Genomic DNA, 27,625 nt, shown 5'->3' with positions numbered 1-27,625 from the left:
ACAAAATGTCACACTGCTTCATGACATGGCTTCTTGAGACTTTTTTGTGGGTCTGGTCATGATAGACATTTCTGCCAATTTTAACACTCATGATTAAAACTGTCTTTGGGAGGCTGAATTTCTTTTGAATCCAGGAAATGTTACCCAGCTGACACGTTTGACACCTAAAATGGCCGCTTCAAGATGAAATGGCAGGCTCGTGTCATTTTGGGCATGGCTTCTTGAAGCTGTTTTGTGCACTACCAAATTTCCTATTGCAGAGTAAAACTTGCTTCAAGGGCTGAATTTTAAAACATTTCTCGGGGACGCTATTTTAACTAGCATACCCAAGTAACCAAAATTGGGGGAGGCAGTCGTACGGGTTTGTATCGCAGTTCCAGAGGACTCCTGGGAGGATGAGGAATAGGATGAGGAGGATCCGGGATATGTGCATTTGGTTCAGCGTGGTCACAGCGCCCGAGGAGGAAGAAGAATCCGGTGCGATGTGCGAAAAGAGTGGGGCTAGTCTAAATTATGAATATCTGAAGACTTTTGTCGGCCATTAAAAAATAAAGCGCTAAATTTTTAATGCGGCGCCTTGTCCATTATTGATGGTGCGGCGCGCTGACAAGTGTGCGAGCACGTCCGCCACAAGCGCGTGTCACGCCGTTGTACATGCGTGTTCTCCTTTGAGACGCTCTCGTCACTATCGATGACAGTTGATGACATGCTAACAGTTGCTATGGCAACATATACAGTAACAGCATAGCAACCTGAACTGTGATAAGGCAGATCGGTTAAGATTTAAAATCTACCCCTGGAAGTTAGATATATGTTATGCTAATTTTATAAAACGCTAACATGCTAACAGTTGATGTGCTAACAAACAGCTAGATAGCAGCCTGAGTATAGAAAGGGCTCAGGTACATCCATTAGGATTTTATATTATGCCCAACAGTCAGGTACTGTTTTAAATGACAATTAATCAAATGCTAACATGGTACCAGTTGAGATGCTAACATATAACAAAATATCAAATGCAAAAAGCACTAAACCTTTGATAAGGACCTTATATCATTCTCTGTAGTGAGACACTCTTTCAAATGAGATTCGATAAAATACTAACAGTTTCCATACTAACCATATGGCGAGAAAGCAGCCATGTTCAAAAATTGTTAAAGGAGCTTGCAACGCAGTACTTTTAGACAAGCGGGAACTATTTTCGTGTGCGTCAATGTGGCCATGTGTGTCTGTTTGCTCGTCAGCCCGCAGCGCTTTCAACTTTGGTGAAGGGATTTCCTATCCGTGACTCAAAGGGAATTATCTCCGGCTGTCATCTGCAGTGACAAAGACGCATCGATACCAAAGCGTCATTGCACACATTCTTTCATCTGTGTGCATCTGTGTGTGTGTGTGTGTGTGTGTGTGTGTTTAGCAGCATGTCTGTGTAGATTTCCTTGTGCGTCGTTTCCATTTTGGCCCCGTGGAAGTCGTCACAACCCTTTGATGATGCCGACAAAGTCAGAGAATGAACATTTGGTTATTTCAACCTAAAAGCTGGGTAGTACAACCAACTGTTAGCATGTTAGCATTGTGTCAATGGTCATTTGAAATGGTGTGTGACTATAGGACTTAAATTCTTATTGATCAGCCTTTGTGCTGTTGGTACTCACGTTGCTAACTGTTTGTTGACCACTCAGCAAATTTGTTTGCAATCTATCAGTTCAATTTTGAAATTGTGTCAAATTAACATGACACATACAAAAATCATTGAAAAGGCGGGAAAAATAATTCTGTTCCATAATTTGACAAAGAAGGGCAACTATTTATAGAGGGACTTGACGTGGAAATTATGACACACACACACACACACACACACACACACACACACACACACACACACACACACACACATACACACACACAAATCCAGTGAGCACACTAATACAGAGACACAAATAGAAGAACACACAAGCTGTGATGAATGGAATTAATCCACGCAGTCTCTGATCAACTTTGATGCACTTGTGAGTATCACACACATACACACAAACATACACAAGGGCTCAGATTTGTTCCATTATGCGAACAAACCGCAACAAACATCTAACAAACAGCAGCATTCAGCCAATTTGATCCAATCTTGTAAAACCGTGAGTGTGTGCGTGGAGGGGGGGTAGCTGACGGGTGGGTGTTTCTCCTGAGTCCTGTCATGGTTTAAGTCCATTGTAGGCGATTGTAAAGTGTTTGTCACAAAGCAGATTGTTGAGCCTCTCATGGTTTGTGTTGTGTGTGTCTGTGTGTATGTGCGTGCGTGCCTTTTGAAATATGATTTCATAAACGATTAGACGTCGCAACAAATTAGATAAGTGTTCAAAGCATATCAAAGTGACAATCAAGACAATATAGATAATACATTTAAACCTTTTATGTCTTCCTTAGCATTTTTTATACTCAGCATTGGCTCGATGATTGCGTTGTAACTGTTAGCACATTAACATTTTCATATTCAAATTGTCTTATTTTCATCTGACTATATGGCATGATGTAAAATCTTTATTGAGCTGCCTTAGCGTTTTTTTTACTCAGGTTGCTATCTTTTCTATCCTGAGCACTTTTGTAACGTTAGCAAACCACACTGTTAGCATTCTACCTAAAGTATCTTGGAGTATGCTTCATAGGCATGAGATGTTCCCAAATTAACATTACAGGTCAACACAGGTTGTTACCATCCTAACAGAATGTACGCTAGCTGTTAGCCTTGCTCCATTGTGTAGCGGCCAGTAGTTTCACATGAACACAGCGATGTTAAACGTGTCACTTATAACAACACAATCTCACAACAAGTGGAGACAAGCATCCGGTCCGAGCATCGTCTCAGGAGAAACAATCGTGAGTGAAAACATTGGAAGTGACCAAAGTTGAAGTTTTCCCTGTTGGTTTATTTTTTTATTTTCTCCCTGTTTCACTTGAGTGTACTCATTATGTCTCACTTCATCCATTTCTTAGCTCCTGTTGGACTCAACGGCAGAGTGAAGGTGACTCACATCCCAGAGACAGTCAAGGAAATGCTAACGCCTGCCTGACTCATCATCTGCAATGATGGGACGCAAAAGCACACGTGCGCACGCGCGCACACACACACACACACACACACACACACACACACACACACACACACACACACACACACACACACACACACACACACACGATAGTTTGAAATAGCACCTTACTTTAGAGCACAATGTATCAGTCTGTTTTGTGTACTCAGGTTGCTATCTTGCTATATATTAGCATACTGACTGTGAGCATGTTAGCATTTGAGCTAGTTGTCATTCACGTCATGTCATTTAATGCCTGACTGCAGGTATGAGGTGAAATTTCTCTCGACATTTGCCCTTTTTGTACTGTCACTGCTCACCCGTAGGTATGTGAGCATTGTGTCAATTGCCATCTTAAATACAACCTGAGGTAGCTATCTTGCTGCATATCACCTGTTAGCATGCTAGCATCTACAATCAATCACGGGTTGAGATCTTGCTCTTTGGTACTGAACTCAATCGTTAACATCCTACTCTTTATTAACCGGTAGTTCAAGTCGAAGCTGAAAGGGCAGGAGAGCGTCGTGGTGACAAGGGAAAGCACCCAGAAGGCTCGTGGGATCATCTTCGCAGACGCAACTCAACCTCCCCGAGGAGGAGGTGACACCAGGAGGAACGTGTCATGGAGCCTCGACGCTAGAGAACGCTCCTCCATTATGAAGGAGCGCAATCTCAAGTCAGTTGGCCGGGGAGACGCCGAGTGGCGACAAAAAGCGAGGAAGAAAATAACCGGATTCATTGCCTCATATTTAATGTGTTTTAGCTCCTTTTTTTTTGCCAAGCAACAGAAAGGAGGCGTATTAGAAGAAACCTAAAAGAAAGATGGGTGAAGGATGGTATAGAAGACACTGAAATGGACGGAGTAGATGATAAGTGGAAGAATGAAATAAGTAAAGGAGAGGAGGCAAAAAAGAAATGGGGGAGTAGTGGATGATGAAGAGGAAGAGATCAAGGAACAAAGGGATGAGTAGAAACGGAAGGCGTGGATGAGAGGAGAAGGTGAAGAAAATGGGGATGAGTGGAAAAGAATCGATGGAAGAAATTGATGACAGGAGGAAATGAAAAAAAGACGGGACGAGGAGAGATGGTGAAAAAAAGGAGGGATGAGTAGAGAAGAAGAAATGGAAGGAGTTGATGAGAAGAGGAGACAAAGGATGAGTCGAAAAGATGAAATGGCACCGATCAATAAGGTGGAGGAGGTGAAGAAAAAAAATGGGATGAGCCAAAGAAGGAAAGTGGAAGGAGTGGATGAGAGCGGGATGGATGTCAGGACAAAAGTGAACGGGCGGAAGAGAAGAAATTGATGACAGGAAGAGGAGAAGTAAAGGAGGACTGAGCAGAGGGGAAGAAATGGAAGGAGTCGATGACAGGACGAGGTGACGAAAGGGAGGGATGAGTGGAAGAGAAGAAATGGAAGGAGTGGCGCTGACACCCGGGATGGGAGGAAAAGTGGGATGAAAGAGAAGAAAGAGATGTTATTAAGCCTCCTGTGAACTGGAAAACATTCCTAGTGTGTGTGTGTGCATGTGCGCGCACGGATGTGTGTGTGTGTGTGTGTGTGTGTGTGTGTGTGTGTGTGTGTGTGTGTGTGTGTGTGCGCACGTGCACACGTGCACATTGACTGACAAATGTAGCCACCAAGGAAGGGCAGCATGGTGAACTAGTGGATAGCACATCAGCCTGAATGTTCTGAAGTTCAATGTGTTTAGTTCGAATGCTCTCCCCCTGTTTGTGTTTTGACCAAATTTGTTGTCTTAATAACTGTTTTACAAGTGTGACAAGATGTTCTGAGTACAGACACACGCACACACACGCACACGCACACACACACACACACACACACACACACACACGCACATGCTTCATTATTTTGTGGGTGTTGATGTAACTTGTTCATTCTTTCACCAGACTGACTCTTCATCTCACCCTCCTTTGTCCTTTATCTTCTTTTTTTTCTCTTCTCCCTCTATCTTGGCTTCCTTGTTTTCGCTTCCTTTGTCTTCACTTCCCGGTCTCGTCTTGCCTGCAACTTCCTTGACGCCACTTTGTTGCCTCCGCATCCCCGTATTCAATTCCTTGTTGTTGCATTCGCTTCCTCGTCTTTGCTTCCTTGTTTTCTCTTCGTGCTCTCCACTTGCTCCTCTTCACTTTTCTGTCTCTCCTTCCTCGAATTCGCTTCCTTCTCCCCACGTTCTTCAATTTGCCTCCTGGTCTCCCATTTCGTTGCCGACACGTTGCCGTCTCCTCTTGTGTTCAACTTCCTTGCCGACACTCGGCCCTCCTCATTGCTTGCCTCTTCATAGTTTTATGTCCTTCCATTCCCCCCCCATTCTTTTCTCATCCCATCTTCTGCTCTCGCGCTCCATCCCCTGTTCCTCTTCCTCCTCTCAATGTTGTTCACACCTCAGGTGGGAGTGACGCTTGATGGGAAATGTCTTCATTTGCAGCTCATCAACACTCACTCATAGTTCAAGTGAAAATTAAAGAAATAAACAAAGCATCCATCAATTTTCTGAACCGCTGATCCTCACGAGGGTCGCGGGCGTGCGGGAGCCTTTCTCAGCTGTCCTCAGGCAGTAAGCGGGGGGACACCCTGAACTGGTTGCCAGCCAATCGCAGGGCACACATAGACCAACAACCATTTGCGCTCATAACCACACACTCGGGGCAATCTAGAGTGTTCAATTAACCTGCCATGCATGTTTTTGGAATGTGGGAGGAAACCGGAGTGCCCGGAGAAAACCCACACACGCATTGGGACAACACGCAAACTCCACGCAGGAAGGCCGGAGGCGGAATTGAACCCTGCACCTCTGCACTGTGAGGCCAACGTGCTTAACCAGTCAACCACCGTGCCGCCACTCCGGCATCCTTCCTAGTTAATTTGCACTCCTCTTTTTCGCTCTCTCTTGCAGCTAATTATCAAACGCCTTTGATCTGTCCGTTAACGCCACCCCCCATGCCCCTCTTCCCTTTGCCCCCCCTTCTCCCCCGTTAACGCTTCAATTAGTCAGCAACCATTCAGGTGAGGATTGATCCCAGCCCACCAGACTCTTAATGGACTTAATTAAACAGACAGGCCATGTGTGTGTGTGTGTGTGTGTGTGTGTGTGTGTGTGTGTGTGTCGTAATGGTGGGGCTGAACCATTGTAACCGAGGAAACACCGCTTGCTATAAAAGCCCCAATCACCCAAAAATGAAAAATAAAAAGACACAAACTCCTCAATAGTTTTTGCGATAAATTATGAATGAGGGTGTCAGCTCGACGTTTTCCCCGCCACAGGATGTGATGTCACATTTATTATGTGCTGGTGAGATGGCGTCTGGAGCGCACAAATGCAGCCTTCTGAGATTTAACATGAATGAGAATTTATTTCAGATCCTTCATATCCAGTTTAAGATCCATGTACCTGTTCAACTCTTTGGCCTCATTTGCACAAGTAGAATAACTGTGTCTTACTCGTAACAATTTTCCACTACCGTATTTTCCGGAGTATAAGTCGCAGTTTTTCATTCATCGCCATAAGGCACCAAACTCCAATAGGGCTTGAGCTTGACCGAACGCCTTCAGACATAACGCATCTGCTTAACTTCACCGTTATTTCCATAACACCATCGCATAGTTTCATGCACTTGAATGAGCGCGTAACACAACCGGTGACCACAAACGGTTAAACACGTCATCCATCCGACTCGTGTGTGTGTGTGTGTGTGTGTGTGTGTGTTCATGCTTAAGAGACAATGAGGCGTATTGAGGACAAGAAGGGCATGACAAACACAGAGTTTATGCCCTCTGTCATGTCAATAATGCCTCACACACACACACACACACACACACACACACACACACACACACACACACACACACACACACACACACACACACACACCACTCATAATCAGTGCAGCCCGCTGTGTGCCGTCACCCGCGGGACCCCAGAGCGCCCTCGCGCCCCTCGCCCATTGTGCCCCCAATGTCGTTTCCCACCTACAAGGTCCCGCCCCCCACGCATCTGATTGGCAGACGAGGTTAAAGGGCAGGGCTGTTTGTGTGAAAACACGGACGGTGGAAAACACAAAAGGCAACAAACGAGAATCTGAATTAGCATCCTCATGGAAGGCCGAAAAACACATGGTTCACTTGATTAAGAACACCATCGAAGCACGCCTAAGAAGAAAATTCGGCTTTTTCGGAGATAATGAGGCTTGCTCTTGCGGTATTATAAAACAAAGTTTAACAAATGTTTTTTTTTTAAAAAAACGATTGAATGAGAAATTAAATATTTCGAGTCATGTAGAAAAGAGATTAGAAAGGTGATTATTTGAGACATGAAGACGCAATTACATCACCATTTCAATTAGTTGTGAATTAAAGTTTTAATTGTCTATCAAAATGTGATGAAGTGTCAATATTGGAGATGCTGAGACATACATTTCCATTTCAAGTCAGAAAGAGTAATAATTTGACAAATTAATCAATATTTTTATGTTGAAAAGTGCGTAAGACAATTTGACACAAAAAAGCCATAAAAAGTTATTACTTGATGAATAATATAGACTATTATGGTCGATGAAAAGTGATTTAAACACATGTTGTCACGCAAACACGCAAGCCGTTGCCCTCCCGCATGAACCCTCCCATGATTGCTGTCAATCAAAGGTGCGAACAAACACAAAAGGCGCCTCTGAGGGTCCGCAAGCGGCCGCTCAGATCAGGCGGGGTGGCGCCCCTTCAGCCTGTCGCGGCCGCTCAATGGAGCCTTTTGTGGGGCTCTTTACCCCACGCCGGGGGGGGGGGAGGGGGGCATAATTGGACCGTGCAGCAGGGACCCCAACTCATCATTCAAACAAGTTTGACAACTTTGATTGTTTGCGTGGACATTTAAAGGAGAACTCAACCCCCAAATTTTCTTGACAAGAATACGTTCGATGCAGCCCCACTCGTCTAAATTCGGCATTCTGATTAACATTATGTATGTGGAATATAAGTTAAGCAGTAAAATCCACTTGGTTTTTTTTGTTCTTCTGAGGGGACGGCCATTTTGTCACTTGCTGTCGGCTGAAAATGACATCACAGTTGCTCATGGCTGAGGTAACGATCAATCACCGCTCAGTTTCAGAAAACACGGGAGCCCCGATTGGTTGTTACCTGAGCCCTGAGGTCATTTTCAGCCGATAGAAAGTGACAAAATGGCCGCCCCTAAAAACAGGTGGATTTAACTGCTTGACTCATATTCCACAATCACAATATTCATCAGAATGCCGTGTTGAAACTTTTTTTTGTTTTGTTTTTTTGAAGGCGCATTGGTTCACTTCCTCTGTAGCACTGGTGTACTTTTAAATGGCGTTTGAGCTAATAACCCTGGTGAGAAAGTGTTCCTCGATGGGATGTGCTTAAAGATCTAATAAAGTGCGATGATGAAGTTCTGCAGCAAGGCATGAGTGGCAATACCCCCTGGTAAATAAAAACATGAGTGCTTTCGTTTGTGTCAGCGGGAATCCAGTGGAAGTGGAACATGTAATTAGTTAGCTAGCTAGCTAGCTAGGCCAACACCCTGAAAGTACATCTTTCTGAAAATCTGCTGCCATGTTCACTTTAGAGCGCCCTGTTGTTGGCTGTGAGCGCGTTCACATCATGTAGGGAAAGTGGACCGGGGCTCAGTCTTGCAAGGCTTTGCTGTTGGCCATGAGAGTGTGCATGTCAGACAGACAGGCAAAGGAGCAAGGAGGTGAAAAAAAACCCTCAGACTTGACTTGACAGCCAGCGTGCGGACCAAAGCTTTGGACTGGCGTGGTTGCTTTAGAGTGCCTCGTTGTTGGACACGATTGTGTGCACTTCACTCAAAGGTTACCCCCAACAAATATGCACTAGGTGAATTCATGATGATCGAAAGCTGATTATTTTACAGCCAAACCCGAATACCTTCAGAGTCGCATAATCAGGAAGTTTTCCTTTTTTTTTTTTAAATATATATTTTGAGGGCTTTGTTTTCTTCTCTTTTTTCCCACTTTTCCCACCCCCATTTCTACTGTAGATATGAAGTAAGGCATATTGAATGAAAATCTGTTACTTAAAGAATTTGGGCGGTTAAAAACAATATTTTCAACTCTCCATTGATTTTTGTTAGTCTTCTGTACATTTTATTTCCTTTTTGAACTCAAAGTGACCCCAACCGTCACCTTAAAACCAAAGTACTAAGCATTACAACCGTACTATTACACCCATAACACGTGGCAGTTATGTACAAATTTAATGTCATTTTATAACTGTTTTTGGTATTGTTTTTGAGCACCAAGACAAATCATCCCATTTGTTTATTGGCTGGTGTGTTAACTCAGAGCAAGCCAGCTAAAGCTCCTCACCTCTCTGCGGACCGCTAAATCTGACCAGATGCCTGCTGTGCTAATCCGGCATGCAGCAGAGGAGTGGGGAGGGTGGCCCCGGCCAGAGCCCTGTGGTATGCCAGGCCAAATAGCGGATTCCAGTGGTGTCGGTTTTAGTTTTTTAGGGGATCTGACACCATCCCATAGCAGATGGATGCCGCTGCTGTGTGTTTTTCTTTGTGTGTGTGTATGTGTGTGTAATAGAAATAAACAAAACGCCCGCCTGTGCTCTAGTGAGCAGGATTATTGTTGTTCAAGTGAACAGCAGCTGTTGTGTGTTTCTGGCCTGTAATCCAAAAACATGGCATTAATTATTTAACCAACCAGAAGCGGGAAATCATGTAAAATTATTGTTGAAGCTAAGATCCGAGGCTAACGTCGCTCTTGCTTAGCTCCAACGTCAGCGGTAATGTTGGAAGTTAACTCAAGAAGCTAACGTTAAAGCTAATATCAGATGCTAACATTAGAAGTTAACATTAGAGGTAATGTTGAACGCTAACATTGGAGTTAACGTTGAAAGATAAGATACGGTTTTCCTTCGCTGTAACATTGGAAGCTAACTTCTGAAGCCAATACTGTAGGCTATCATTTGAAGCTAACATCAAAGTTATCTTTAGAGGCAATTACATTTCTAACTTCAAAATGTTTGGAGCTGATGGTGAAGCTAATTTTTGAAGTTGACATTTGAGCTCACATTGAAAGCAAACAGTGACTTTCCTTCGCTTTATCATGAGATGTAACTTTAGAAGCTAACTTGAGAAGCTAAGGTTGAAGCAGAGTTACTCGATTTGCGGTTTAAAGTAGTTTCAATGTGTTAGATGAGTAAGTCAGGGTGGAAAAAAAAGGCAAACGGTGGCTAGACTTGTGGCCTAGACTTTAATGAGGCACGCTGTCGCTATCAATGCTTATTAAGTCCACCGCTTCGCTGTGACGCTGCGCTAATCGTGTTAGCGCGCAATCGAGGAGCAAGCGGGAGGAAAGGAACCAGGACAAATAAGTGGATGCGGGCGAGAAGATGTGAACAAGGAGAGATGGGAGAAGTAGCTCCACTCCACGCCATACTTTTATTTCCCAATTAGCTGAGCAGGAAGTCGTTAGCGGCATTGTGGAGCGGTGATGCTTCCTGTTCTGATTAGCTGCCAAATCTGCATTTTGTTCCTTACTCACAGTCTGCTCCACTTCTTATCTTTTGAGCTTTATGGAGACAAATTGGGTGTTAGCGGAGACTGATGCGAGCGCACACACATATTCAACATCATGATGACCCCAATAAAAACCTCATTCAATTAAAACGAGAGCTCCCCGAAGGACATTTTCATTTTTTTTTTCCTGACAATTTTATCATATTTCAAAGAAATGTGACTTTTCATAATAGCGTGACATTCTATAAAGTGAGCATTGTTATAGTTTGTCACCATTTGAAATTCACACAAAAATTCATGCATAGAAGTAAGTACTGTATTCACATTCACACCTATGTACAATTCAGTATTTCATGAAGCAACAGTAGTATGCATGTTTTTGGAAAATTTGTGAGGAAGATACGAGGATCTAGAAAAATGCATAAGAAGCAGAGATTCGAACTGGGGACCTCTCCACTGTGAGGCGCATTAAAAGTTAAGAACTAGTGCAGCGCGCTGCCAATTTACTCCTTTTATTTCTTCCAACATGACTTGTTTGAGCAACTTCATCTGCTACTTGAACTACTTGAGCAAACACTTTTCCCGCCTGTGTGTGAGTGTGTTATGTGTTCAATGTGTTCGCTTGAAATCATCTTTGGCAACATCTTCTGTGTGTGTGTGTGTGTGTGTGTGTGTGTGTGTGTGTGTGTGTGTGTGTGTGTGTGTGTGTGTGTGTGTGTATACGTCCGGTTGCCTTATCGGTCCCAGTCGCAGGCGCTGAAGCCCTGCGGTACACATTCCACCAGCTCTGAACACAACGCCAGCTGGCACACACACACACAGAATCACGCGCACATGCACACACACATACACACATGTACACACACTGTAGCCTCAACCAACCCTGCATTTGGCCCTTACAGATCGGAGGAGATCACCCGAGGAAGTAGTGATAGAATAAGGAAGAAGAGGAACATGTTTTTGATCAAAGCCACCTTTCAATGGTGAACTTTGACCCTGAGCTTATGTATGTGTGTGTGTGTGTGTGTGTTTGTGTGTTTAGCAGCAGCGGTGTAATGTGAAGCAGACTGTTTGTAGGGAAAAGGATGAAGAAGTGAAAAATGAAGGGATACAATGAGGTGCAGATAGAAGGGACAAGGTGGAGGTGGAGTAGGGTGGCATGGTGAAAATGGAACTACAGTGAAACTCCTCTACAACGAAATCATGTTTGCAGCAAGAAATTTTTCACAACAGGGGGTTTTTCACTGTAGCAAATTTGATCTTAGATGTAAGCACACACACACCCACACACACAAACGTATGTGTACACGCACACACAAACGTTTGTGTACTCTATTTTTATTCCAATAGTACATAAGTATGAGCACACACTTATTTGACACTTCATATTGTCAGTGTAGAAAGAAAAAAAGGGAAAAAATTGCGAAATTTACGATCAGCATTCACTTTCACTTACATCAATTTCTTGGAAAATGTATTTTATTTTGCTTGCTCCGTCTTTCATTTTGATCACTTTTACCCTCTCTTCCAGCATCAGAGCTCTTCTTGTCTTAGCTGCTTGACATCAAAAGGTCCGTTTTGTAGCCATTTTAGCAATGCAACGTCCATCCTCGTCTGAATCTAACAATAACAAATACTTCCTGACATGCAATGAACTTTTAAGCCAGATCTAGCTTCAGTATCTACACACATAGACAGTGAGGTCTATGTGGCCTCTTGGCCAATCGGAGGCCAGGATGATGCTCGGTAAGCCAATAGCAGAGCAGCTATGAGTATGTTGAGCCCAGGAAACTCGCAGCTGTGACCGAAATAAACATCGTTCACTATGTAAACCAGTGTGGTGGTTGCTGTTGCCTTTTTTCGAACGAAGCAGTAGAGGTCGCTGTTGGATAAGACTTCGTTGTAGTGAATGTCTTCGCGAGGCTGGAGCAGACAAAATGATTTCGTATAACGCAACAGGGGGTTTTTCGTCGTATGGGGGGCAGGAGAATGGGAATTGTGTTAATGCATGAAGATTTTTTCACATAAGGGGGTATTTTCGCCCATGCAGGTTTCGTTCTAGAGGAGTTTCACTGTAGCAGCACCTCCGGCTCGCGGTTTGCGGTTCTACGTTTGAATCTCGCAAGTTTACATCGACTCACCTTAAAACACAACGAGCGGTGGAGAATCAATGGATGGGCGACGAAAGAAGAAGGAGGCGGCGAGAAGAGAGGAAGGAAAAGTAAGCAATGAGGATGACCACGGGGAGTCAGGCCACTACATTAGGTACACCTGCACAATTGACATGCAATTGACATACTTGCAAACAAGTAAAGTATACGTCACTTGTTTATCCTTTGTGAATTTTGGGTAAAACATTATGAGAGAAATTTCAATAAGAAACCTTGGAACTCTTAAATTGTGAGGGGGATTTTTTTTTTTGGTATCCTTTAAAGCAAGATAAGGAGCTGAAGAGGAGGAAGTGGAGGAGGTGCTGCTGGGGTGTCTGCAGGCTGTATGTTCAGCTTTACTCCATCAAGCTTGTTTTGGGCTCGAAAAAAAAAAGCACCATGCTAAGTCAGGTGTGCATGTTTGGAAATGTGTGCAACTCTGTGCGTGTGTGTGTGTGTGTGTGTGTGTGTGTGTGTGTGTGTGTGTGTGTGTATGTGTGTGTGTTTGACCTGAGGACGAGGGGAGAAAGAAGGATGAAAAGAAAGTTGGAGATGAAGGAAGAGGATGTTCACACTGAGCGAGTGAGTCGTCAGATGAGAACCGGTTTGAAGTCCGCCGCTCGTGACTGCGAGTGGTCAAAGGCTCCAAGGGACGTCCAAGGACACGCAAGTGCCGCCTCCAGCTGTTGGACTGCTTGCTCATTAACAATATTTGCTAATTAGACGGAATTTTAAACAGCGCAGAGCAGCAGATCTCGTATGTTTTCGGGGTGCGTTTGAAAAAAGAAAGCGTAAGAGCTGCAAAATTGGTGGTTTTAGATGACGCTCACTACATTTATGCGAGCCGAAGAAAGCAGAAGTACAGTGAATCCCCGCGATATCGTTGTTTTATTGTTAGCGCAAGGTGTTTAAAAAAAAATACATTCAAGGTAATGTATATCTACTACTGTAACGCTGTCATGAAATGAATTTTGCAACCAGCTACAAGTCAGCATGCATACAATCGTTAAAATACACACAATAAGCTCATTATCGAGGCTGTTAACTAGCGAACGAGCGAACCAACATGGCTAACATCAATTCAATTCAGGCTGTAACGTTACTTCACAAATGCGAGCAGTAGCTACTCAATTTCATTTTGATTTGAGCAGCTGTAATTTACCGTAACATCAATGCTAACCTCCATTAGCATGTTTTATATGAGCATTAAGCCTGCGGATTTGTACATTAATTTATTTCAGGTAATGAGGTAGGTTTTGTTAGGATTTTGAGATTTGAGAATTGTGTTGTGTATTGTGTTTTTGAAGAGAATCCTCAAAATGATGATTAAATTTGGACGCAGTGCTCATTCCACATGAAAGAGTGTGGGCAAAACTAAACCTTGGCAAAATTGAACTCCCTAGCACCTTATCAACACATTTAAACTAATACTTTTAACCCCTCTTCTCACTACCTCCCCCTCAGTTTACTTGAAGCTCTCACTCCTGGTTAATGTTTACTGACACATAAAACAACAGAATGGAACATTGTATGCTAGCTTCATGATAACCTATCATGTGAAATGCCTACGAGAGGCTAACGGAAATTAGCATCGATGTTACGGTCATTACAAGCCTTCAAATAAGTTCTACTCGAAAGAGTGTCACATACTCGAGCTCTCTTCTGAGCCGTTCGAGTGAGTTTTCTTGGCCATGAGACCTTGAGATGTGTGGTGTGTGTGTGTGTGTGTGTGTGTGTGTGTGTGTGTATGTGTGTGTGTGTGTGTGTGTGTGTGTGTGTGTGTGTTTCGAAATTTCGATGGCCAATTCAAACCCAAAGGCTGTACAATGATTTCAAAATGATGCCCCCGAGCAAAGTTGTCAGCAGCTACATAAAGTACCAGGGGGGTTATATTGATCGACATGTGACTACCAGATTTATCCTTCCTCAATGCGAACATACAATTCAAAATGCCACAGACGGGCTAAAGGGGAATGAGCAGAAAAATCTGACTAAACTTTCAATCCACCGCTACTCGAACACAAACGGCGCAGCAACACATACAAACAGAGAATGCAATACTCACGGGCATATTTTCTCTCTGCTCTGTGGGAACAATAACTACTACAGGAGCTTAGTTGGGGGTCTTCTATGCCTCAGTTTCTGGCTGTTATTTATACTGCGCAAAGTTGTACTGTACTTAAAGGTACATAAATCCTCTTAAAAAGCTACGTCTTTAAATATTTGTTACATAGCAGTGGGCCCCTTAACAAGCACCTTTTGAGTTTATCTCAGGTTTAGGCGCACCTTCCTCCCCTCCGCCGTCATTCCTCTTCTCCCGTTTCGTCGCTAACCTGCCCCAGCGTGCTCACGTCGCCCCTGTCATCTCGCCGCGCCACCGCCATCCATCACCCGCCATCGTCTGTCATCAACCCTTAACCTCCCCACACCCCTCGGCGGCATTTCCCGACGCGGGGGCCTCCTCGGACATCTGCACGCCATCCATCCACCGATACCATTTTCCCTATCGCTTATCATCACTCTGGGTGAGTTGGAGCCTATCCCAGCTGACTTTGGGCGAGAGATGTGGGGTACGCCCTGGACTGGTCACCAGCCGATCACAGGGCATATGGACAAACAGACGGTCATATTCATACCTCCGCAGAATTCATTCTTCAATTAAGCCCATTCCTGCAGTATGTCTAAAATCTCCTAAAATGAAAGAGCAGAAGCTTGAGAGCCAGAAAAACGTCTCTTTTCAATTAGAATTGATCGTGAATTATGTCGCCATGGCAACAAATGATAAGAAACACGTGTCAATATGAAGAAGTGCAGTTTGCAGGTGTGCCAAATCTTGCGCTCATTGAGTGACTGCATCCAAAGAGGTGATTGGGTGTCAGTTGAGGGCCCACCAACATGGCGTCTGTCATCAACGCAGCTGGAAGGCGATGACCCCAAAAACACAACAAACACACAACCACTAACACAAAGGCGGCTCTTCACGTCTCATTGAGCAAAGGGAAGTATGCCGGTCGCAACCAATGCTTGTTTCAGAAAAAGAGAGAGAGAGAAAAGATGAAAAATTTGCACATGAAAGGAGGACATACAGAGCGCATTTTAACTTGAGAGGCGGAGTCAATTCAAACATTTTCTCGACAATAATACAAAACAATAATATTTCAACTATTTCTGGGGAGCAAAAGAAAAAGAAATTAGATCGTCATAAAATGTATACTTTTTTTCTGGAAAACGCCATTTTTGTCCGGTAATGTCACAACTTTTTTTTTTCTGGAAAACTATTGCTGTAACTTTTCCGCTTGGAAAAAAAAGGCAACTTTGTGACATTTGCAATCGCCTTGGCAACTGAAAGACTGCAGATCAAATAAGTTCACACGTAAAGATTCACTCACGCATGACAAGACAACGTCGCGCTTTCATAGGTGACACACGCACGCGGGCGCGCACACACACACACACACACACACACACACGCACACACACAAAATCGCACAAGAGGCTCAAGTAGGTGTTAATGCCTGCTGAGGCCGGACTTCTTAGCACGGAACCCCCTCCACACACACGCACACACACGCGCACACACACACACACACACGCACACACGCGCACACACACACACACACACGCACACACGCGCACACACACACACACACACGCACACACGCGCACACACACACACACACACGCACACACGCGCACACACACACACACACACACACACGACTATATACAGCTACACACACACATACGCACACCTCTTCATCGTGGAGCTGGTAATCCAACATGAAGCAGGTTTGTGTTTGCGACACTGCAGCTTCAAATCAGCTCTGACAAGACGACCACCGCTCGCACCCTCGGGCTCATCTGTGTGTGTGTGTGTGTGTGTGTGTGTTTTGCCCTCCCTGAAGAGCTATCTATGCGACTCTCAAAAGTTTAGACCTTTATTTTCACTGAAATGTGTGCATGTGTCATAATCGTATTTGCTTTTTATTGGGCAAACACTCCCAAAATTCAATGCATCTCCTTTCAAAACAAACATTTTTTACTTATTTTCCCTGGTGATGTTAATTTCTATCGCGCGAGGCAGCAATTGTTCACGTTGCTAAATTGAGTCTTGATTTGTATTGTGAAGTTGAACATGTGTGCAAGGCAACACAATGTGATTGGCGGTCAACTCGCATCGTATCAAAGAAGCTGACATGAAAAGCATGAAAGCAAAGTGTTTGTGTACTTTGTGTCCGTGTGTGTGCCAGAATGTGTCCATGTGGTGAAGGAAGCATGTGGGTCAGGTTTCCAGGGACTGCTGACAGCTGGCTCTGTGTGTGCGCACACGTCTGTGTGTGTGTGTGTGTGTGTGTGTGTGTGTGTGTGTGTGTGTGTGTGTGTGTGTGTGTGTGTGTGTGTGTGTGTGTGTGTGCGTGTGTGTTAGATGGGAGTCAGCCATGATTGAAGTAATTATTACAACAGTCCCGCTTGTACTTTCTACTTTGTGCTTTAATTGACTGCAAACAGACCTGAAGTCACCTCGTACCCTGGCAATGACACACACATCCCAGAATGCAACACTGCAAGGGACACCATTCCAGTGCATAAATAATCTAGAGTCTATTATATTGTAGGTCTCGTACATAAAACCTTTGACAGCATTTATTCAAAGAGCTCAGATTTCTGTCAGCTTGAACTGCAAATAGAAAATGATCCTTAAAATGGAGCCTTGCGTTCATTATTTTCAAAGAAAAAAAGATAAAGCTAAGATAAGGTATACATACATAAACATTCGATTTGAAGCAATTCAAACAATATTTTTATATTTTAACAATATTTTATATTATTTTATTTTTAACATTGCCGATGAAAAAGCACATTTTATTTTTATTTAAAATTCAACATACATTTACAATCGAATAGCTTTGCACATAGCTGAGGTTTCTCGGTCAACTTTTTCGAAGTGCATAGATTTAAAAAAAAGTTCTTTGCTCCCTGAACACTGGTTTGCCTTGCGGGACTGATCCCCCCCCTCTCCCCCGGAGATGCACTGGGAGCAGATAAGCTGCAGGGCAAAGGAAGAAAAGCTTATCCCCTGGTCCTCTTACCCTGCAGAGGGACTCCCCGAGAAGGGGAGACCACTTGGAGGGGGCCAGATAGAGCACAGGGTATCACGCCGGAGATTGACGGACAGGCTGGGGAGACGTCAAGCTTTCTAACAACATTGGCCACGCTGCCTTTTAAGATGACTTTGTGCAAGTCTGCTCATCAAACTTTTAAAAAGAATACTGATGGGAAAAAAAAAATCTCACAGAGGAGCGCCAAAGCACTATGTGTGTCTAAAGGAAGCTCCTCCACTCACTTCAACATGCTGCCTGACCACAGAAATGCCAAAGGATGGCAGCAAAGCATTTTTTTCCCGGATAAGGGTCCTCGGCTCACTTCAACATAGTTCACCAGCATCAAGATGTCACAAGATTGTGGAAAAGCACAACTTCTGTCAGGATGAAGCGCCTCAACTCACTCCTTCGCAGTTCAGTGGCACCAAGAAAGGATGACGGCAAAGCACTGCAGTACTTGTCTCACTGAAGCTCCTCAACACACGTCAACATCCTTATTCATCACCAAGATGCCACAAGATGACAGTAAAGCACTACTTTTGTCCAACTGGAGTTACAAAACTCACTTCAGTAAAGTTCTTTGGCACCAAGACACCAAAGTATAGCCATCAAGGACTACTTTTGTCTCAATAAAGCTCCTCTACTGACGTTGTTATTTGGCATAAAGATGCCACAGCTGCAAAGCACTACCTTTATCTAATTGGACCTCCTGAATTGACTTCAACATCGTCCCTTGGCACTAAGATGTCAACGGAGCTCAACAAAGCACTAATTTTGTCAAAACGAAGCTCCTCCACTCACTCAAACATAGTCACTTCTTTCCATCCAACCATGAAGCTAAATCAAGCTGGGAAAGGGAGAAGTCAAGTATGCGTCATGAAGCTGGAGGAGAGGAGCAACATGGAGACAATTAGCCAGCACACGTCAACACACATGCACTGCGGTCGTGTGTGTGTGTGTGTGTGTGTGTGTGTGTGTGTGTGTGTGTGTGTGTGTGTGTGTGTTTGCCCAATAGGGGTGCATGATGTGTATGTGGCCAACCACATTTAAACACACACACAACACATGTGCAGCATCTAACATGCGAATACACGTCACAGCTTGGCTCAGAATTGTGTTAATTGTTGAGGGGATTCTTTTAAACAGGGAGGGGCAGTTGTGTACGTGTGTGTGTGTGTGTGTGTGTGTGTGTGTGTGATACATGGGTAAAAAAATTGTATTCACATATATTTTAAGAAACAAGTAAAAATTAGGAATTCCTGTCTATTGTATTTAAGTATTATTTTCTTTTGATAAATGTAAGATTTATTCAAATATTTTTTTCATTTTAGTTGCAATATTTCTTACTTTTTATTTTGTTTATGCCTTTATTTACTCATCTGAAATGTCTGTTTTGTATTTGTCTTTATGAAAATGTTGTACACTAGCACATCTGAAATGTATATTTTATGTCCTAAATAATTTGTCTCTTCACCATGTTTTTACAATTAAATTTAATTAAAAATATTTTTAATGTATTACAGTATTCATGATGATTTTTTTCTTTCACATTAGTTAAATTTAAAAACATTTTCCACATAAAAAGAACAGAACAAATATCAGAAAAGCATTTCATATGCTTTTGAAGGTCTGTTGACAGATAGAAAATTCGAGGAATCTGACTGGTGTTTCCACGGTTACTGTTTGGGCTTTTGAGTAAATCGGACACGTGCTAATACTGATTGGACGACCTTGTCCTAGTTGGCCTCGCCCCAGGCTGCGGCCGATTGGCTGTCAATAAGCTATTAGGACTTCCACTAAGTCCAAAGCGAAAGAAAAAAGAGCGCCGTGGATGCACTCAAAACTACTCTGAGTCGAGATAGCACCCCCTAGAGGCCATCAAATGCATTACAGACATCAACGCGAATTAATTTTTCCAGTGGTACTGTACTTCTCATTAAATATTAGCAAAACCGGGTGTAAAGATTAAATGAGGTTGTTGGCATCTGTTGACTTGACCTAAGAAAGTAACTTACAATCTAACTTCGTTACTTTTAAAATCAAGTCATCAGTAACTCAACTAAGTACCTTTTAAAGTTAAGCAATCAGTAAAGTAACTAGGTTACTCTTTCACGGTAACTGTGCCAACATGATTTACTACTCACCTCGGATGCAAAGCTGTCCCATACACAACCCGATGCTAGCATAGCATTACCTAGCATTCACGCTAAACGCGACGCATATTTGTGTGTGTGTGTGTGTGTGTATGTGTGTGTGTGTGTGTGTGTGTGTGTGTGTGTGGCCACACTGTTCTCCTTTAAAAGGTCATCTCGGGGAGCGTCAGCATGTGGCCACCATAATTTAGCCCGCGGCATTTTATTTTTTTTTGCACATGCGCATGCACACGCACAAACATTAACACACACACCAGCGCAAAAAAACGTGCATATCGAGAGTGGTGTGATCAATGCTTGTGACAATGACAGACACACAAATGCACTCTGTGTGAAGCTCAGCTGCCTCCAGGACACGTGACACAATCCGTTGGTGCTTGCTGTTGCGAGGACACACACACACACACACACACACACACACACACACACACACACACAGCCTCACAGTGGTGGCAGGTTGCTTCCCGCCTTTGGCTAAATCCACAAATAAAGACAATGGAATAAACCGGAGTGACAAACCTTGTGTGTCACCTCAGGGCTAACACACACACACACACACCACACACACACACACACACACACACACACACACACACACACACACACACACACACACACACACAGAATAAACAGCGACACAACCGGGCGCCGTGTGTGTCTGTGCGTTTGTGTACCCACAGTGTACGACTGCAACTATAAATATTAGTTAACGGGTTAATGAGGGAAGAGTCGGACGCGATTACCATGGCCGATGGGAGTGTTATTCTCATTCCGACATAAACACTTTGGTACACATATAGAGAAAGACCTGTGTGGATGCGAGAAACATCTTGTTTTAAATAACGTATTCTGCCTCAACTGGGTTCTGTGTGAAATGCACAGTTGGATGTACAAATGCTGCGACGAGGAAAGAGAAACTCCGATGCTGAAATACCGCGGCATGTTTGCATTAAAAGGAGGCGTGTTTGAGCTCTGTCTTCCTGCAATTAAAAATGTTTCTCACTGCTGCGTTCAGAGTATTGTTGTGTGAAATCATCAAAGTCATCCTCTCGCTGTGCTCCGTTTGAAAAATTCGGGCCGCATTTTCGGCTCATTACAAATCCTTTTGTCTCGGCGCCGCACTGATCTTTATTCGGCTGAAATAATTGTTTCTCTCTCGCCGCAAAGACAACTTTAAGGGATTCAATGACTGTTTGTCTCTGTGATCAACTCTTGCCTTTTGCTTTTCACCCGACAGAAAAGGAAAAACAAATCGTGATTCTCTTTCAGTCTCAAAATGTGTCGCCGGGGGCTTGTTGGCATTGATGAGCAGCATAAAATGCTTTCTGCCATGCGGAGAAACCAGGATATTGCCACAACTGAGAAAGATTTCACACTGTGACACCGCATCTTGCAGTCTGATAATTACGTAATAACGTGGTGCTCCCTGTTTGGTGCGGGTGTCCAACTGGCAACTCGGGGGGGGGGGGGGGTTGGCTTAACCTACCCAACCTTGGTGTACGTATATAATATGTTCCATTCAAACAGGGATTAAACACTAATCCCAAGTTAACATGTCTGTTATTTTATCGTAGCCTGTCACTGTTTACTTTTCCAATACCTTACGCTGATTGAAAAATGATTAAAATGTCCTCTGTGAGTTGACTTTCTTATGACTTTCTTATGAGATCCCTCTCACACATCTGGAAGGGAAGAATTGAGCTCCAAAAAATGTGCCTGCTGACAGATGTGCTTCGTGATAAAGTTTGGGCGCCTCAATAACAGGTAGCGACTGAGCGATATTGCGGCCGTATCGGTCACGTGACTTTTTCTCCAAGCCAGGGGTGTCAAACTCATTTTAGTCGCGGGCTAATTTGGAGTTGCGTCTTCCCTTGGAGGGCCTTTATGACAGTGAAACCACAAAATTATTATTACTTGTACACAACAAATGAATAGATTACTAGTTTGGAAATCAGTCAAATCAATTATAATAGTTTGTTCAATTATTGTTCAAGTGAGTGTAAACAGGGTCGAAAAATGTATGTAAAATCTCAACCTTATTTATTACACATGACAATTTGATATTTCAGTCCAGATTTTAGCAAGTTGACACACATGATTTGCTTTCGCGGGCCACATAAAATGATCTGGCGGGCCGGATCTGGCCCCTGGGCCTTGAGTTTGACACCTGCTCTCCATGCGATATGCACACTGACACGGATGCTTCGCATTTTTTTTGACTCGACACATGAGCTGACGTGTTGATGCGCAGGAACCATCAGTAGCCTAGACTGTCAAAAAGTTGACTTTTTAATGTCTTAGTGAACCCTTGTATGCACCCTGTAACGAGGTAACATGATAAGCTGTCCACTGGAGTAACCGCTGTTCCTGAAAGGGTTAAACATATGTACTGCTGCAAACTTTGCTTTATTCAAATTACTTTATCTTCAGGGCGGCCCGGTGGCCCAGTGGTTAGCGCGTCGACCTCACAGTGCAGAGGTCGTGGCCTTCCTGTGTGGAGTTTCCATGTTCTCCCACGTTTCCTCCCACGTTCCAAAAATATGCAGGGCAGGTTAACGGAAGACTCTAAATTGCCCCTAGGTGTTGTTGTGAGCGCAAATGGTTGTTTGTCTCTGTGTGCCCTGTGATTGGCTGGCAATCGGTTCAGGGTGTCCCCCGCCTACTGCCCGAAAACTGCTGGGATCGCCTCCAGCGCCCACCACGACCCTTGTGAGGATAAAGCGGAACGGAAAATGGATGGATGGACTTTATCTTCTGCGTCCCCTATGTTAGCTTAGCTTAACTTCAATCATGGATCAAACCCTTGCCTCTTGTCGATTCCGGGGACCGTGGGGACCAATCAGCCCCTGATGCAGCGACACAACCGCCCTGGTTTGACCGGTGACAAAAAGCAGAACGCCTCAATCAGAGTTGGAGTTTACACGACATTCAGCAGCGTGTCCCACAAATCACAAAAAACGGCGCGGCCCGTCCGCCGTAACAAAAACAAAGCTTCCTGTCGGAGGGGCCCGAGGGTCTGGGTGACGCGCTCAATCCCTCCCACGCCCCCCTTTCAGAAGCGTGGCCTTGAGGGGGGTGGGGGGGGGATGTCCAGGTGAGCAAACACGACTAATTAGCGCAAATAAACAACAGCCACGCGGCCAACTCGCACTGATTGAACAAACGTGACCTGGATGCTCAGCCGCCGCCCAGATGGGGCCAGTTAAGAATCCCGCTTAAACATTGACTTTGCTGGTGGCAGTGCAGGAGGACTGTGAGGCGATGGGGGTGGGGGTGGGGGGCGGTCCGACCAACATCTGGATGTCGTTTCATCTTGTCAAACAGGACGTTGTCATCCTCAGCACGCCGCTACTTTGTTTTGAAAAGAGTTCACTCGTCTCAACTTCGTAGTTTGGATGAAGACCACATCAACCTTGACATAAGTAGGATGTCAAAATCAAAATCAAAAAAAACAAAAAAAACAAAACAAATTGGCCCGAGCTAGCGATGTGAAATAATGCACTCTTGAAATTTTTATGGGCTTTTCCACACACACAAATTCACCAGATTTTGCAGGTTTGTTTATTGTGGAGAAAATGTTGACTTGGTGTTGGTTGTAGGCATGATCCCCCGCAAAAAAACTAATAATAAAAAAAAAAAAGGATGAGAACAGCCCCCATTTGAGCCCTTAAGCCTGTGACATGAAATTTGGTAGTGGTTTCTCTCATATGTCGGCCCACCAAAAGTCCCAAGATTTTACGATTGAAGACACCAAGGTTATTTTGGCCATTTGTAAGAGTCTTTCGTGCAACCAAATTTAGCACTTGGCAACATGAAATTTGGTGTGCATCATTATCATGAATCGACTCAAAATTTTTCAAGAATTCATCCTTGAAACATAAAAGAAAAATCTATCATTTAATTTGAAGCGGCCATTTTAGGGTCACTTCGCTCGATTTTTGGATGTACTTCAAATATTTAGAAACTTGTTTAACTTAACATGAATTGTCATGAGCAGACCCATAAAAAAAATTCTCAAAAGGCCAAGCCAAGTCCATTTTAGGGTCAATTTCCGGAGACCCTTTGAATAATTTCAAAACTCAGGCCCTGAAGCCAGTTGCATACAGTAACATGAAATTCGGTCGACATGTCTGATCCACAAAAAAAGTTTACAAAGCCACGCTTGAAGGTCAGGTGTGAAGTAAACTTGACCGACCATCTTCTGGGTAATACTTCGGGCTAAAACTATTTCAAGCATACTATTTTTCGGTTTTTGTTTTTGTTTACGCAACCTACCCAGGTTCAGAGTTAGACCCATAGCAACGCGCTTAGCAACGAAAATGCTTTTGTTTGGCAATCTCCGGAGAAATCTGGAGCACAATGTTTATGAAACAGATCGGCAAAAACGCTGTAATGCTGCAGCTGAAAAAGCAACAACCGTCATCTTGGTGGCACGCTCTTAAGGACAGCAGGAAGGTTTGTGTACATGTACAAGTCAGTCAAAGAACAAAATGTCGATTACTTTTGTCTGCCTTGCTGAGTGTTACGGTACGCTGTGATGCATTTAAGTGTTACCGTTCATTTCTTCGACTAAACGCACTTCTGCGTCAAGTTGAAACACCAATCAGTGCATGTTTATAAATCCGCAACACTAGCCACATCTTCGTTAGCACGAGAGTAACATTTCGCAGCTGATTGGTCGAGGTGGAATGCAAACAACTTAGCAAGACAAACAAGCACAAAAACAAACAAAGTTGCCTCGAAAAAACAAAATCACACACTTGATGAGAACTGTCTCCAGAGTCCATTGTGTGTTTGTGCTTCTGCAGCAACTGTGTGTGTGAAGTGTGCTGAGATGTTCACACAGACAAACATGCTTGCACAACACAGGAGTGAGGACAAAATACCAAATGAGTCTCATGATGTACTTCACTTCAAACTATAGCTACACACACACACACACACACACACACACACACACACACACACACACACACACACACACACACACACACTCACACTTCTATGTACAAACTTTTGGTGGCAAAAGTAGTAACTGTGTAGTCGAACTACAAATACTTGCATCAAAAAAAAACACATGAGACGTAATGATTCACTGCCATATCTGAAATAGTTGAAAAAGTTAAAAAGGTACACTCATTCAAAGTACAAAAAAAGAAAGCGAATTTTTATTTTACTGGCCAGGTTTAAATAAATAAATAAAAACTCAAAAGTGTATTTGTCAAAGTAAGTGTAGAAAGTACAGATTTCTGTTTTCAATCATACCCAAGCAAAGTACGGATTTTTCAGTAGACAATGTGAAAAATCTACTCAAGTACAAGAACAAAGTACATTTCGGCTATGCGGTGTTACTGCTCACCAGGAACGATAAACATTTGTCAAATTAATAGCTTTGATTGTGTCAGTCAAAAGTGTGCATTATCTTTGCGAGTGCAGACGCACTCGCGCGTGCACGCACACACGCACACACACACACACACACACACACACACACACACACAGACGAATTTTACCCAAAAAAATATTCATTCAGATGGTGTGGGGGATATTAATCAACTATTACAAAACAAATCTCGAGAACAGTCATTCCACAAGGACCACCAGATCAAATAATATGCAATCCAAAAGTCAGCTCAACAAATCCTTCCCCAATCAATGAATCAATGAGAAACATTCACTTGAGATGAGTCGTTACGCTGATCAAATCGTGTGTCGTTCATACCTCTGTGTTTGTGGATCTTGACCATCACCTCCGCAGGTTCCGGCAGGCTGCGCGCTAGGAACACTCTCCCGGAGTCCCTCTCAATCTGCACCGGCGAGTCGGCGTCGGAGCTCACCTCGAACCATCGCTGCTCGAACCTCCGGTCGGGAACCGTGAACACCAGATCCCCGATGCCGGCTTGATCCGGGACGCTCACGGCGTAGGTCACCTCCTCAGCCAGGGCGCGCGACTTCCGCTTGGCCGGCTGGGTCCTGCCCGACCGGCGCACCAGGACTTCTAGGACGACCGGCCCGCCGACCAGCGGCTCTTCCCCGCCGTCCTTGACGTAAAGCCGGGTCGTGACTCGGCTCAGCCCGCGGAGGGAGCCCACCAGCGTCACCTGTCCGCTCTCCGGGTCCACGCGGAGCAAGTTGGACTCGGGTTGTGCGTAAACTGTAACGCGCCCATTTACATCCGCGTCTCCGTCCTTGGCGTCGAACCGAGCCAACTCGGTGCCGAGCGGGGTGAACTCGTCCGCCTCCAGGGTTCTATTACCGGCTGTGAAGCGGGGCGCGTTGTCGTTGACGTCCGTAACCTCCACCTGGATCAACACCGGAACCCCCGCACACCGCTCCACGGTAAGCTCGTACATGGCGATGAACTCCCGGTCCAAACGTTTGGATGACACCAGAACCAGGTGGCGCCGGCGTCCGTGGAGGAGACGGAGACGGAAGTCGGACGCGTAGCTCCCCTTCAACGTGGCTCCACGACCGGGGCAGACACCGGCAAATACCGGCACGGCCACGCCGTCCACGGGCGTCCCGGCCGGGGAGTTCTCGACGATTCTTCCGGAGTAGTGAGACCGACGAGCGGAAGCGGCGAGCAGGTGGATAAAGAGGAAGAAGAGAAAGTGCAGGGATACTTGTTTGTGGGCCATTTTTTCCATTAAAAAAAAACAACGACAGTAGTCCTTCAATTCTCCAATTTGAACCCTTCAAAAATGACTATTGAGTCAAACTTCCTTTATTTAACTCCGAAATCTGTAGAACGAAAAATCCATCCTCTGCTCCATGAAGCTAAATCTGTTCAACATGATGATTCTCTTTGAGTTTAAGAAAAGCGTTTTTTTTTTTAATGTGCATAAATATAAGAATGTGAAACGTGTATCGTTAAAGACAAGCGACTTTGTGCATCGCCTGATGCAGACTGGATGAGAGTGAAATGGGGGGTGAAAAAGGACACCGGGAGAGGCAACCCAACAGGCTCGATGTGGCTCGGTGGGCGTCGCCCACCCCACGCGGAGATGGACCAATCGGGGAGCAGGAGGGAGACTTGATTGACAGGCAGCAAGAGCCAGTTTCGGGAGAGAGAAAGACACATTTGAGACTGCAGTGTGTTGTCTGTTGGCTCGTGGTGAGGGCATGAGCTGGCAAATGAGTTACTTCGTATCTCCCCGTTATGTATTTTTTTCCCGTTCTTAACGTAATAACAATAATGGGATGTGATTGCAAAATTAAGACTTGACGCCGACGTCGGTGTACTTGGGCCTTCAGTGGGGATTGACCTGATTTAAGCCACCTCTTAACACCACTTGCACTATCACATCACAGTTATCGATACTATATAAAGACACGATAAAATGACACAGAGCTATGCTGTGTACATCCTTTCATAACTTTGCTGCTGTGTATTGGGAATTTCTCCATTGCGAGACTAATAAAGGTTTTCTTATCTTATAATATGTAAAAAAATGTAAAATAAACAAAACAAAAATAAATCAATACAGTAATATTCCTTTTCGAGGGATGGGCAACTGGTAGCTTGTGGGCAGCATGCAGCCAGTGATCATACTTTGAGTGGCCCTGTGATCAAATTTCCAGCAACTGTCATTTTTATAGATAATTATTTTC

At 44.2% G+C, this 27,625-nt stretch overlaps 1 protein-coding gene across 1 annotated transcript in view; it reads right to left on the bottom strand.

The window, feature by feature from the left end:
* LOC109521002 (putative neural-cadherin 2) overlaps positions 1–26,938 on the bottom strand; it is an 83,183-nt gene extending 56,245 nt beyond the window's left edge. Inside the window, exon 1 of the mRNA XM_019878581.1 lies at positions 25,737–26,938. Coding sequence (XP_019734140.1) covers positions 25,737–26,661 — 925 coding nt within the window. The 5' untranslated portion in view covers positions 26,662–26,938. The remainder of the gene's footprint in view (positions 1–25,736) is intronic.
* Positions 26,939–27,625: the final 687 nt, after the last annotated feature.

This window comes from Hippocampus comes, unplaced genomic scaffold, assembly GCF_001891065.2.
Source record: "Hippocampus comes isolate QL1 unplaced genomic scaffold, H_comes_QL1_v1.1 scaffold315, whole genome shotgun sequence".
Classification (NCBI taxonomy): Eukaryota; Metazoa; Chordata; class Actinopteri; order Syngnathiformes; family Syngnathidae; genus Hippocampus; species Hippocampus comes.
This window is presented reverse-complemented; position numbering and strand designations above follow the sequence as displayed.